General features: G+C 40.9%; 1 protein-coding gene across 1 annotated transcript in view; it reads right to left on the bottom strand.

The window, feature by feature from the left end:
• The window catches only part of LOC132873774 (uncharacterized), a 34087-nt gene extending 23532 nt beyond the window's left edge, over nt 1-10555 (bottom strand). The window contains exons 1-10 of the mRNA XM_060909577.1: nt 10419-10555; nt 10043-10284; nt 9792-9940; nt 9131-9259; nt 8888-9049; nt 8660-8786; nt 8440-8573; nt 8199-8352; nt 8009-8112; nt 7837-7924 (exon numbers count right to left, since the gene is read on the bottom strand). Of these exons, the coding sequence (XP_060765560.1) occupies nt 7837-7924; nt 8009-8112; nt 8199-8352; nt 8440-8573; nt 8660-8786; nt 8888-9049; nt 9131-9259; nt 9792-9940; nt 10043-10284; nt 10419-10520 (1391 nt within the window). The 5' untranslated portion in view covers nt 10521-10555. The remainder of the gene's footprint in view (nt 1-7836; nt 7925-8008; nt 8113-8198; nt 8353-8439; nt 8574-8659; nt 8787-8887; nt 9050-9130; nt 9260-9791; nt 9941-10042; nt 10285-10418) is intronic.
• Between the last annotated feature and the right edge of the window lie 4815 nt (nt 10556-15370).

The raw sequence follows: 15370 nt of genomic DNA, 5'->3' as shown, positions 1-15370 counted from the left end.
AGTCCTGAGGTGTGTGTGCTGTGTGTAAGGTGCACAGTCCTGAGGTGTGTGTGTTGTGTGTAAGGTGCACAGTCCTGAGGTGTGTGTGTTGTGTGTAAGGTGCACAGTCCTGAGGTGTGTGTGTTGCATTTCACATTTTGGAGTGTGGTATTGCACATTATAAAAGTATTGCATAGAGAGTCACCTTATAAAATACTGCACATTTATAAATTAGTAAAATAGTAAAATAAAATATACTATAAAAAATATATGTTTATGAATACATGGACTTCTAATTATAATGCTATTGAACTGATTGTTTAAAAAGGGTGACTTTGGATCATGCATTATTTAATATTATGTATTATAATGGCCATTTGTATATTGTGTTGGTAATTGTTTGTTGCACAAGAATTAAGGGCCAGAATGTTATGGCCATTTTGCTAGATTTCATGTTTTTTAAATCTAAATGATATTTATTTATTTATTTATTTATTCATTCTGAATTTGTATATCTTTATTGTCAAATTATTGTAGATTTTGTGTAGATTAGTTATTAGTCTGCTAGTTAATTTGGTCATTAATTTCGTAATTAGCTTGAACACGCCTACGCTTGGATCTACATACGTCATGTCTGGGAGGCCTTTGGGTAAGAATTTGTTTACAAGTCAAATGTTGGGTGGTGGGACGTTGGTTTAATATGATTTTTTGACCACTTTCTAACTTTTTGAAGGAATATGAATTAAGTTTCATTTACCTATGAGTTTGTTGTACATTATCGAAGCTTTTTCTGTTGATATTTTTGGAGCAAATAAATGGAATACATTTTTTGGAAACAAAGAGTTGGAAGTGCGTATAAAATGACCACTGCTCATGCCGCCCACGGCCTAGTTGGAAAAAACATGAAGCTGGAGTAACTTGGAAGGCCGATACACTTCAGAAACAGACACAAAGTCACGAGCAGGAAGTGAAGAAGAAAAATAACAGAAACAAAAGAAACTGAGACAAATTTACAAAAATCCAGAACACGCAGAAGGTGAATGTGACGTTACATGTCCTGCTGAGTTTCACAATCCGCCTCTAAAGCGTGTTCATCACACACTGCTCTGCTTTCTTTTAAAGCATTCATGTTCCCAAAAGTATTTACACCAATCTCCTGGGGGTCGGGTTATCAGGTCTCGGAAAGTATGCGTGGCTGCGGGAGCCACACAACGGTCACGTGCAAGCAGTCAGGCGAGATGTGCGACACCTGCGCGTGCCTCTTTATAAAGCCTTCTCATTTCCTTAGCACGAGAGACATGCGGACATCCGGGGAGGAGGAGAAGAGAGTGGTGGTGATGAAATAAAAAGCTCTTAAGGAAAGCAGAGACAATTTATTCATCAGGTTTCTCTGAGCTCATGAGGGCTGAAGGTAATCAATATCAATTCTCTAGGCGATGTATCGCCCTGGGCGGCACGGTGGTGTAGTGGTTAGCGCTGTCGCCTCACAGCAAGAAGGTCCTGGGTTCGAGCCCCGGGGCCGGCGAGGGCCTTTCTGTGTGGAGTTTGCATGTTCTCCCCGTGTCCGCGTGGGTTTCCTCCGGGTGCTCCGGTTTCCCCCACAGTCCAAAGACATGCAGGTTAGGTCAACCGGTGACTCTAAATTGAGCGTAGGTGTGAATGTGAATGGTTGTCTGTGTCTATGTGTCAGCCCTGTGATGACCTGGCGACTTGTCCAGGGTGAACCCTGCCTTTCGCCCGTAGTCAGCTGGGATAGGCTCCAGCTTGCCTGCGACCCTGTAGAAGGATAAAGCGGCTAGAGATGATGAGATGAGATGAGATGATCATGTTAATTTGAACTAGTTTACATTTGCGGTGTGCCTTTTAATTTTGAGTTTGACATTTGTCAAACTCTGGTCAAGGCTGGACTGTAATCATGAAAGTTGTGTCATATAATGTGCGTGGCCTGCGCTTAGGACAGCGTGATAGTGACAAAGTGCGACGCATTGTGATTGACCAACTCTTTGACAGCGCGGACATTTTATGCATACAAGAGACTCTACTGCCCAAACAAGACCTCGACAAACTTAATTCTGTGCATAATGACTTCTTTGGGGCAGGGGAGTCTTCGACTGATTTAAGTTTGGGGATAATACAGGGCAGAATACCTGGCAGTGTGGCCATATTCTGGCAAAAGAAATATGACTCACTTATAAGTGTGATGCATTTAGATGTTGACTGGGCTGTAGCGATCAAGGTTGCCTATGATACAAATGAGTTTATTATTTTAAATGTTTACACTCCCTATGAATGCAACCAGAATGAAAATGAATTTCTTAACAGACAAGCATTCATCAGCTCTTTTATTAAAGAAAGTGAATGTACATGCATATTTGTTATGGGTGATTTGAATGCTGACATCTCGGATGATAAGTCCCTATTTGGACAACATCTACAGCTCTTTTGTCAAAATAGTAAATTAGTACTTTCAAGTAAAGTGCTGCTGCCTGAGAATAGCGATACATAGTGAAGCATGGCATACAACTTCCTGGCTGGACCACTGTATATGCACAGCTGATGCCCATGAGTGTATATATGAGGCTGAGATTCTGTATGGTATGGCCATATCAGACCATATACCTGTCTCTATATTATTAAACCTCAGTTGTCTACCGGAACTGTCTAGCCATAATAGGCGCCAACATACATGTAGGAAAATAGATTGGGCTAAGCTCTCTGAACATGACCTTTGGAAATATAATGCATTAACTGATAAAAGCCTCAGCAGTGTTTGTATACCCTATGTGGTATTCTCTTGTGATATTAACTGTAAAAATCAGGAACACCAGAGTAACTTATTTAAAATGTATGAAAATATAGTAAATTGTTTGATTAATGATGGTAAGCGTTTTATTCAAGAAAAGAAAAGACAAAAGATCCAGCCTGGTTGGAATGAATATGTATTGGATCTTCATTCTGAGGCTAAAAAAGCTTTACGAAACTGGGTAGCTGCTGGGAAAGTCAGACAAGGCCCAGAGTTTCAGCACAAGAAGGCCACTAATGCCAGGTTTAAATATGCTGTACGTTATGTGAAAAGAAATGAGCAGATGATAAGGGGAAACTCCATGGCTAGAAAACTTCAGCAGAACGATGTCCAGGAATTCTGGAAAGAAGTTAAAGTTATTAACAACAGCAAGATGCCTCTTCCATCTACTGTTAATGGTGTATCTGGGGATGAGAATATTGCTGAGCTGTGGGCGAAGCATTTTGGGGAAATTTTTAACTGTGTTGAGAGTGCTGCTTTTAAAGTAGATGATGTTGCTTATGATGATGGTATGGTTGTTAGACCAGATGAGGTGTGATGCGATTGGGAAGCTGGCAGTGAATAAAGCCAGTGGTCCTGACCTAATCACTGCTGAGCATCTGAAGTATGCCAGTTATAGACTCTCAGTGCTACTTGCTTTGTGTTTCTCTGGCCTGTTAGCACATGGCATACTACCTGACTCCTTGTTATCTGTACTATTGGTACCAGTTATTAAAGATAAAACTTGTAAAGCATCTAGTACAGACAACTATAGACCCATTGCATTAGCTACTGTAGTATAATATCCAAGGTGTTAGAGCGGATCCTTTTCGAGAGGCTCCAAGTACATGTGGTAACAATTGACAATCAATTTGGTTTTAAACATAAACATGGAACAGATTTGTGTATCTATGCATTAAAAGAGCTTATATCAAAATATAAGAAGAAGAACTCTACAATATTTATGTGTTTTTTAGATGCATCTAAGGCGTTCGACCGTGTCAACCATGGAAAGCTGTTTCTAAAACTATTTGAATGAGGGGTTCCTTTATACTTGATACGTGTCCTGCATTACTGGTATTCCCATTAAACCATGCAGGTCAGATGGGGCGATGCATGTTCTAGCCCTTTTCTTGTTACCAATGGTGTCAGGCAAGGTGGAATTCTTTCTCCTGTTCTTTTTAATCTATATATGGATGACCTGTCCAGGAAACTAAAAGATTGTAAGACTGGATGTATGGTTGGGGATAAGCTTGTTAATCATCTGTTGTATGCTGATGACTTAGTTGTCCTATCACCCTATAGTGCTGGTCTCCAGCAATTGCTTAGAGCCTGTTCAGAGTATGGGATGGAGTATGACATCAAATATAACTCAAAAAAGAGTGTTGTCATGATTGCCAGGACTAAGGAGGATCAAAAACTACACTTCCCTTCTTTTTATTTACATGACACTGAGCTGACAATTGCAACTAAAGTAAAATACTTGGGTCATATTCTTAGAAATGATTCATGTGATGATGATGACATTCAGCGTCAATGTTGCAAACTGTATGCTCAAGCGAATATGCTGGCACGTAAATTTTATATGTGTACCAATGATGTCAAAATATCTCTCTTTAGAACATACTGTACTCCACTGTATACAGCTCACCTTTGGTGTAGCTATAGCAAAGCAAAGATGAATAAGATCAGGGAGGCATATAATGATGCACTTAGAATCTTGCTTAAGACGCCTAGGTGGGAAAGTGCAAGTGCTCTGTTTGTAATTGCAAATGTACCCACGTTCCAGGCTCTAATGAGAAACCTCATGTACAAATTTATGTGTAGGTTAACAGTATCAAGAAATGCCATCATAATGTGTTTGACTAGTATTAAGGAAAGTGATACCCAATACTGTTCTGACATTTGGAAATATTGGAAGAGCCAATTGTATGTATCTTCAATCTGATTTCTTTTTTAATGTGTGTGTGTGTGTGTGTGTGTGTGTGTGTGTGTGTGTGTGTGTGTGAACATATTATAATGTAGGTGTTTGTTTCTTGTAGGTACAATTTTGGACCCTGAGTTTGTAAATAAAGTTTATATTATTATATTATTATATATTTGTGCAGACAGTGGAGTCTCATCTCATCTCATCTCATCATCTCTAGCCGCTTTATCCTGTTCCACAGTGGAGTCAATCATCATAATTCCCAATAATTACACAACAGACCTACAACAGAATTAAACTTTATAACCAGCCAAGGGTTTGTGTCAAGTCGAGGTTTGTGCTGTGACACTAACGGTGGTGTATGTTTTTTGTTTGGTTGGTTGGGTTTTGTTGTTGCTTTTGACAATGAAGATGGACGCACATGCGCACAAAGACTCACTGATTCCTTGTATTAGAGTGCCATCTAGTGGGTTTATCTGGCATTGCTCTCCTCAAAATGATGGCCACTCTTCATGCAGGTGTGCTAAAGTACCTGTGCAGGGACGAACACAGGCTGAGGGCCAGGGCAAAGAAATAAAACACGACATCACCAGATGACACTTTATCGCATTCTTTTCAATATCACTGTGGTAAAAGTGTTCTACTTAGAACTGTGATCTGATAGGAAAATGTTGGGGTTCAACACTGAATTTAAGGATTGACGGAAAGGATTGTTGTCCTCTCCACAAAATGCCACACATTTCAACACCTGACAAACACCAGATATCAGTCCTGTATCAAGCGTTTCACCTGAAATAGTGTTTGGTACCTGATTTTGATACCTGATGGTGCTCTTGCAGTTGGGATTGAACTGTCTGTTCCTGAATGGATATGCAGACAGGTTCACACAAAGCGCACCACCACCGACTGAACACATGGTTGCCATTTTAAAAGAATATATCAGTGAACATTTTTCATGCTTGGTGCAAACACACTGAATCCAAACCTTCTTTTTCAGTGTTGTTCCTCTGATTAAAAAATAATCTGAGTTGGAAGGTGAAGTTCTCCAGACTCCTGTCTGAGCCACTTATTGTATTGAGCTGTGAAATTAAAAGATGTAAAAGAACACTGTTGTTTCACATCATCATCATCATATGGAAATGCGTTCTGTTTCTTTTGTGTCGTGTGCTCATGCCTCAGTAATGCATTTTATTCCCAACAATGAAACATCTCAGCATTTGTTTCATTAAACAGGAACATCTCACAGGAGCTTTTACTTTGGATTAGAAGTTAATTTTGAAAGTATAATTTATATATATATAATCTCATCTCATTATCTGTAGCCGCTTTATCCTGTTCTACAGGGTCGCAGACAAGCTGGAGCCTATCTCAGCTGACTACGGGTGAAAGGCGGGGTTCACCCTGGACAAGTCGCCAGGTCATCACAGGGCTGACACATAGACACAGACAACCATTCACACTCACATTCACACCTACGCTCAATTTAGAGTCACCAGTTAACCTAACCTGCATGTCTTTGGACTGTGGGGGAAACCGGAGCACCCGGAGGAAACCCACGCGGACACGGGGAGAACATGCAAACTCCGCACAGAAAGGCCCTCGCCGGCCACAGGGTTCAAACCCGGACCTTCTTGTTGTGAGGCGACAGCGCTAACCACTACACCACCGTGCCGCCTGTTTGCATCCAGCATCATATAATCATAAATTACAGTCATAGGACATTATAACTTTCCTGTAGTAGTAAAAGAACAATATTCATGATAAAGGGCAGGATTTGGTGTTTAAGCCCCTTTGGATTTCAAGTCATCAGATTATTATTTTTTTTAACTGCTGGCTATTGGCTGTATGAATTCCCCTTCTCAGCATGAACAGTCTAGTCTAAAGTCCTTCCCGCACCATATGGTGCATTACGCGGCGTCGATCTCCGTTTCTATAGCCCTCGGCCTCTCGCCCATACAGCTAGGGTTACAGTGGGGGGCGGGTCCTCTGGTAACCATGAGAGTTTGACTCCCCACTCACATCTGTATTGCAGCGTGCCTTGCCAGATGGCAGTAGGTGCCATTTTTATGATGGTCTTTGGTATGACCCGACCGCGAGTAGAACTTGCGATCTCCTGATCAAGACGGAGACACGCTAGCCACTAGGCCAACTCGCGGTACAAACAGTGCTGTCATTTTATGTTTATACAGTCACGTGTCTGGCCAAGTGCATTCTCTTTTGAGCCGAGTCTGTCATTGGTATACTGAACTATGTGCAGTGATTGTGTGCAGCTGTTTTGTATTCCTTCTTGATTAGCTGTCTATTCAAACCCTTCTGCATGTTTCTCCCTTTGTGACGTCTCATCGTTGCGTTTCTGAGCCGTGTTTCCTTGTTCCTCGGTTTGGTGATTTCTATACTAATGTATTTTGACCCTTGCCTGGTTACTACTCATGTTTTGCCCCATGGATTGTCCCAGTTTGTTTCTGCCTGCCTGGTATAACCCCTGCTATGGACTTGGATAATGGTTTTTGGAATAGCTCTGATAAATAGCACACTGAGTTTACACACTTGCATCCTGCTTTGTCTCACAGCACATTACAGATATCAGCGAGAAGCACAAAGCTGTTTCTTTCTCACAAGCACTTCGGTGGAAAATGAGTAACAGTTTAAATATGGATGTTTGCATGAATTTGCACGATGAGGGATGCTGCAGTGATTGTGAGCTCTGTTTGCTGCCATTGTTCACTCTCTCACCAGGCGTTCAGAACCATTACTACTGATACTTCCACATTTTTAACACAGTGTGAAAAAAGTCCATTGTTCTTTTGATGTTGGAGGATTTCACCATTGCTTGCTTCATGCTTTTTAATTTCCAACTGCAGAGGCATTTTTACAAACACATTTAGCTACAGTATATGTCAAACAGAGCAACATCACAATAGGTAGAAATGGTAAAATGTTTTGTTTCAAAGGCACAACTCAAAAACTGAACATAACTCAGAAAAGACAAAACAATTGCAAGCAAAATAAATCATGAAAAAGGAGCTGAATGATAATGGTGGTTTAACACAGTTAATACTACTCAAAAGCTCTGGAAATTATTTCAGAAATTATTCTAAAAATGAATTTCCCGCTGTCTCTGGGGCAGGTAACTGTGAAAGACTAGCACTTCAAGAAGAACTTGTTGTTCAGCACATTTTGCAGCCTTCCATTGTTGAACTGGAAAACTTTTGGCCCACTGAAGAGGTATGAATAACCTGCAGAATATATAGTGTGTCACTTTACTCAAAGTTGATGAATCATATTATTCAGGAGTTTTGAAATGCATTTTAAATACTTACCATTTTCCTGTAAAGCTGCAGTAACTTTTCCTTTCATTCCTGGGAAACTTTGTTCCACTGGTTTTGGGTCATCCCAGTCCATCTTCTCATTGTTCATGTCATAGCTTACAAAAAAATGTATTACTTAACACCTTGAAAAATAAACAGTATGTATTTAATGGCTTTAAAATAGCTATACACTAAGAACTACCTGTAGTATGAGCTGCCAACAAAAAGCAATGCCTTTCCAGTTTTCTTGTCATAAAGGGCAGCGTCAATCTTCTTCACTGTAGCTGGAAAACCGAAGCTCCTGAGACTCTCGGTTTTCACAATGTCATAAGCACGGACAAGCCAGACCCTCTCACCTAAAGATCATAAGCACAAGTTAACACAAACTCATATACAGTATGATACCACTAGTAGATAATTTGCAAAGCAAAGTGGTGTTTTACCTTGAAAGATGTACACTAAATCCTTTGATGGATTCTCAAAAGAAGCATCAATATTATCAGGAAGTTTTGGCCAGAAGTATTTGATCGGGTATTGCTCAATTGTGCTGATATAAGGGGAGCTGCGCCAGAACACCCTGAACAACAGAAATCAGTATTAGATGGTCAGACTTCCCAAAATGTATTAGAAAGAGGTAAATGTTGCTTTGGGTTCCATGTGTACCCGTCTTTGAAGAATAACTTCTCTCCACGCAGAGTTGTAACAGCATCCAGGACCAGATTGGGGTCACAGGCATCAGGGGTGACTGGAGGTGTGGGCTCAGGCTCATCAAGTTTGTGGGGGTTTGAGCCTGTTGAAGTCATTTTATTTTATTCTTTTCTAAATACATGCTTGGGAATTTACAGAAAGATTTTTTTTAACATTTGCAAGGAATGTATTCCAGAAACGTACCATACAGAGCCTGAATTCTTTGAACATCATCTCTGGGCAGAACATAATTTTTCACATTGGTGTAGCTGTATATTGGATACATCAGAGCACCAAAAACATTGGAATGTTCAAGGCCCAAAGAGTGTCCAAATTCATGAGCAGCCACCAAGAACAAGTTGTATGCTGTGAAGGAAAACGTTATTCATGATGCAAATTTCATATTGTATCGTCTATGTCCTTTTAATGAAACGTGAGCACAATTACCCTCAGAAGACCCGAAGGTGAACGTCTCATCATCATCGAAATGGGCGTCTCCACCAATGTTATTTCCGGGATAAAATGCATGAGCCAAGATATTACCAGGCCCATCAAGTGGGTAGCCATCACCATGATCTGGAAACGGAAATTTACCATTTATGTGTTTATTATGCTAAAACTATCCTTTCCTCCCAGCTACATAATATTCTTCATGAAGGTCTGGATAAGCACAGAGACATAACAGTTACCTTTTAATGTGTAACCATTAGTGATGAGTTTATGGCTATGAGCTTGACAATTTGAAGTGCTTGTATTGTTTTTCATGATACCACTGCTATGACTAGAGGCAGGGACTCATGCTACACATTTGTTTTGAATTAGAAATGGAGAAATGCATACGCTTCTGTCCATGACCCATGGCCAAATCTGAAGCAGTCAACTACCTGTTACATGGGTTCTGTATGTGCTGACCACTAATTACAAATGGTTTCTTGAAGATTTCCTACAAATTATTTTAGATTTGACTGTCTTTCACAATCTCTAATCGACCCTGTCAACAAGAACCCTTTCAAGATTCTGTAATATTCTGCAGGAGAGACTTTTCAGGACAGGGTTCTGTGTCTCCAGGAAATGGTCCCAATGCCACTGGATAAAGTGTGAGACTCACCTCCGGTAGTAAAAGAGATCCTGATGTCAGCTACACCGCTGTAGATGCGGGTGAACTTCAGAGGAGTGACACGAGCCCAGACTTTCAGCGCTCTCGCGATGGATTTCTCCACCTCAGCCTTAGGCATATCGGGAGTGTAATTCTCAATCCTGTGGAATAAAAATAACAAAGTGTAATTTATTAAATCAATTCATCTGTTTGTTTTGCGAAGCCGGAAATGGATGTGTTAATACACCACACTGCTTTGGTACCTGTAGGTCAACTTGTTTTTAGTCCATTTGTAAGTGGCATCTCTGGTTTTGTACGCAGCCACATCTGGAACTCCACAGCGAGGCTTCTTCATCATCTCCAGCGTTTCAGCGTCCAGAGTTCCTGTCACCTTTAACGCAAAAAACTGCTGCATCTCACTCAGCCTCATGCTCATCTCACTGACCGTATGCCCAAAGGACGACTTGTTCTCCTCTTCCATGTTGTACAGTTTTTTCAAGTAATTCTGGTTAAATAGAAAATAATGTACAGTTAGAAACCTGGCATCATAAAATACAACAAAGTAAAATAATATAAAAACAAAATAAAATAAAAAAATCCTTTGTCCTTTCAAGTTGCAGAGTGCAAGGTCATCCTTACCTTTGCAAACTCTTCATCCTTCTCAGTCGGCTGTGGTACAGGATTTGAGTGAACCGTGAACACCAGGGCAACGAGGACACACAACTGGTAGTAAGTCTTCATCTTTCTTCTCCTTCAAGAAACTGATGGAGTTTGGGTTTTACTGCCAGCTTTTATACGGTATAAGCTAAAGGACGAGGTGTTGCTCAACAACCTGAGTCACCCAGGCAGTGATAGAAGATAAAGCAGATAATTATCGATGACTCCATACAGTGAATTTCCTTTATATAGAGCTTACATTACCTGGACAACAGAATTTCATTTGATCATAAATGTTTTATATCTATAAATTACAACGTGTTTTGGAAACATGACTTTGCATGTGAGAGCATCTGGGTTATTATCTAAAAAAATTATATGTTGTACATTATAATGGTTTAATATTGGACATTAAATGAAGAGGGCTTTTTTCTCTTGTCTTATGTCAAATGTCAATATTCAACATAGATGAGTATTTAGTTGAACATTAACATTAATAATTAACATCATGTTTTTAATCTTTTCTCCCTGTCTACTTCAACTTCAATCAAACTAGTTTGCAGTCGATCAATGTTCTCATGACACTGACAACACATTCTGCTTTTGGTGTTGTGTGGGGGATTCAAGTTACAAATCTTTTTAATGGTGTGTACGTGTGTGTACATCCTGTGTGTATTTTGGTGAATATTTAAGTTGATGTAATCATGGCCACTTCTACTATTCTGGTTTGTCTGGAGCCAAAATTGAGCCATATCTCAATGTCAGTGATCACTCTACACACTCAGCACATGACAATTCACATCACATCTACAAGAGCAGGATATCGAAAACTATTCTATCCACATTCACTGAATATGAGCAGTTGCACACTGATTGGCTACTCTACTACTAGGATATCAGCTCATATACCATGAGTAGAGAAAAACAAAATGCCGGAGCGTGTTACTGAACCAACCGAGGGCAAAATAAACTCCACTCGAAAACAAAACCCCCCCAAAAAATACCAAAAAAAAAAACCCATCAACAAAATATGGAATAAAAGTATTTGATGGTAAGAACGTATCTTTTTTTATTTTTCAAGAATTATTATTATTGCATTTTTTACAAATTGCTCCTGTCATTTCACCAGTTTGTTTACATTCTAAGTGGAAATGATTTTGTCGGATGTTTTGTTTAAAGTTTTTATTTATCAAATTTGCAGAAAATAAAAATGCTCTGTTTCTCAAAATCTAGTGAATGTGGATAGAATAAAACAGTTATTCCACTCAATCTCGCCATACATGGATTATAGACACCTCTGTGCTACGCACCTTGTCGGCTATCAGCTCATGTACGACTGGATTTCATGGAATAACTGTTAAATATGACGACTATTGCAAATCCCTGTCGCATATACCACTGTATCATGTGCTTCTATCCAACATATCACTGTATTAAATACCAATGATCCCAGATACAGCTGTCCAAAATATCACTGTATCAAACACCCCTGCCCTAAATATTGCTGTCCCATCCCACTGCCTAAATACCACCCTCCCAATTACCACTCTCATATACCACTGTCTCAGAGGTCTCTGCCCCACGTCACTGTTTGAGGTACCATTCTCTTAAATACCCCTGTTCCAAATCCATCTGCCTCATATACTACTGTATCAAATACCATTGTCCCAAATATTACTGAATCCAGTACCACTGCTCCAAACACCACTGTCCTAAATATCACTGTCTCAAATAAACACTGCAGGGGTAAATGAATGAAAGCCCTCGGGCATGTCTGAACGTGTGAACAGTGACAGCGAAGAAAATTATAGTCTTCAGCAAAAGCACAATTGTAGTCACATCTCGTTCTCTGTCCTCTCTTTAAACACCTGCTTTAAGCTTGATTTTGACAACATGAGACTAAAAATCAGCTGAGAATTGTTTTAACTTCATCTGGATATGATTATCATCCATCCATCCATTATCTGTTTATCCTGTGCAGGGTCGCAGGCGGGCTGGAGCCTATCCCAGCTGACTATGGGCGAGAGGCGGGGTACACCTGGACAAGTCAGCAGGTCATCACAGGGCGACAGACAGAGACACACAACCATTCACATTCACACCTACAGTCAATTTAGAGTCACCAGTTAACCTAACCTGCATGTCTTTGGACTGTGGGGGAAACCGGAGCACCCGGAGGAAACCCACGCGGACACGGGGAGAACATGCAAACTCCACACAGAAAGGCCCTCGCCGGCCCCGGGGCTCGAACCCAGGACCTTCTTGCTGTGAGGCGACAGTGATAACCACTACACCACCGTGCCACCCATGATTATTATAATTATGAAAATTACATTTATGTGAAGGCTCTGAGTTATAAAACAGTGTAATGCCCTTTATACACAAAGTGCTGTCGATCCTTTACAGAGCCTGTCCATGGGTTTAGTAGAATTTTCTCCTGATCGACTTAATTTAATTACAAATCTGCAGAATTTCCAACAAGAGACGGTGAATCTGTGGGATTTTATTTGGACAAACTAAAAAAATAAAAAATAAAAAAAGATAAATGCTAACTCTGATCTTCTGTGATCTGCTTAGTTTTCAGAACTTTACTATAAGCCATAGAAATTCTGACAAATCTTAAAGTTGTGCTCAAAGTTGATGACATGCAGAGTTGTACCGTTGTGATATACCCATTTGTAACCCACTAGGTGCTACAAGGTTCAGAATATATGGACCAGGACTAGATTCGTAGTGGGAGGGTTGAAAAAAAAGAGAATGAGGACAGACACAATAGATAATTGGAGCCACGAGATACATTTTTCTGCCACCTTTCATATCAACTCACTGTGTGGCGAATACAGTTAGCATGCGCTAGCGCTAATTAACTCGGCAACTCACCAAGATGACGCTGCCAAAAGTAGGACTACTCCTAGCTCACGGATCCCCGTACACCTCCGATGTCTCAGGTAAGTATTTTCTCATGGATAATCAGTGTTAATAACTGCTATTATAACTCTCTCTGTATTTCTCATCCGCTCCAGTCACTGCTGCTTTGACCCGCCATGCAACTCACTTGACTTCTGTGTGAATCAAATCAAATGAAGTTTATTTGTATAGCCCTTTTAACAATAAACATTGTCGCAAAGCAGCTTTACAGAATTTGAACGACTTAAAACATGAGCTAATTTTATCCCTAATCTATCCCCAATGAGCAAGCCTGTGGCGACGGTGGCAAGGAAAAACTCCCTCAGACGACATGAGGAAGAAACCTCAAGAGGAACCAGACTCAAAAGGGAACCCATCCTCATTTGGGCAACAACAGACAGCCTGACTATAATATTAACAGTTTTAACAGGTATAACCCTCAACTGTCCTCATGGGGCCGTCCTTCACAGGAGCGGTGCGATAAAACTCCAACCAGACACAGGGCACCAGGATGGATCAAGCAGGTCCGAGGGGCAGAAGAGGCCAGCATCTCAATCCCAGGATCAACATGTAACTCAGAGGGACAGATTGGGGGGGGGGGAGAAAGAAAACGCGTTGTTAGGTATGCCCTAAAAATGACAAGTATTAAATCTGTGTGGTAGGCTCGCAGAGACGAGAGTCTTTACATCAGGCATAACACACAACAATGGCATGTTAATATGGTAAAAAAATATCATGACCTGCTGTGGCTGGATGCTTGATTGGGTGATGGGAGCACACTCCTCAGCAATGATGAGATGCAGATGGGACCCTTAGGGCTGGCCAAGACAATTCAGTTACATTTCACCGGGTCTGGGACATGCGACAGAATGTCTGACGGCCGATTCCCTGCAGGCTACGATAGCCAGTCGAGGTCCCCACCCTCTCCACCAAAAGATTTCCTGTTGACTCCATGTAACTCAGAGGGACAGATTTGGGGTGGGGGGGAGGGAAAGAAAACACAGGTGGTTAGGTATGCCCAATGTCACCTGAATAAGTAGGAACAGTATACATATTGCACTGAGTACAAGCAGGGACTCCGGCAACTAACTATGACAGCATAACTAAAAGGAGAGAGCCAGAAGGTAACACAGGCATGAGGGAGCCCCGGGACATAAAGCAGCAGCCACTACACCGTCAACAAACTCGAGTGAGCAAGCAAGTGGGGACTGACAGCATCCATACATCCCAGTTTACCAAAACACTCTATGTCTGAGGACCCTCCAGATCTACTCCTTTACCTCATAAACACCATTAACAAAAGGCTTGACTAAACAGATATGTTTTCAGCCTAGACTTAAATGCTGAGACTGTGTCTGATTCCCGAACATTACTTGGAAGGCTGTTCGATAACTGTGGGGCTTTGTAAGAAAAGGCTCCGCCCCCTGATGTAGCCTTCACTATACGAGGTACCAGCAGATAGCCTGCACCTTTTGATCTAAGTAGGCGTGGCGGGTCATAGAGGAGCAGAAGTTCACTCAGGTACTGTGGTGTGAGACCATTTAGTGCTTTAAAGGTCAATAGTAGTATTTTATAATCAATACGAAATTTGATTGGGAGCTAATGCAGTGTGGATAAGACAGGCGTGATGTGGTCATATTTTCTAGTTCTAGTAAGGACTCTTGCTGCTGCATTTTGAACTAACTGGAGCTTGTTTATGCACTTATTGGAACATCCAGACAGTAAGGCATTACAATAATCCAACCTGGAGGGAACGAAAGCATGGACTAGTTTTTCTGCATCATGCAATGACATTAAATTTCTTATCTTTGCAATATTTCTGAGATGAAAGAAAGCTATCCGGGTGATGTTATCAATGTGAGTTTCGAATGAAAGACTGGGGTCAATAATCACTCTGAGGTCTTTTACTGCTGCACGTGAAGAAACAGAAAGGCCATCCAGAGTTACTGTGGAATCAGAAAACTTACTTCTAGCTGTATGTGGTCCAAGTACAAGTACTTCAGTCTTGTCAGAGTTAAGCAGAAGGA

Source organism: Neoarius graeffei, chromosome 25 (genome assembly GCF_027579695.1).
Source record: "Neoarius graeffei isolate fNeoGra1 chromosome 25, fNeoGra1.pri, whole genome shotgun sequence".
NCBI classification, from domain to species: Eukaryota; Metazoa; Chordata; class Actinopteri; order Siluriformes; family Ariidae; genus Neoarius; species Neoarius graeffei.
Note: the sequence above shows the minus strand (reverse complement) of the source record. Positions and strands in the feature narration are given on the sequence as shown.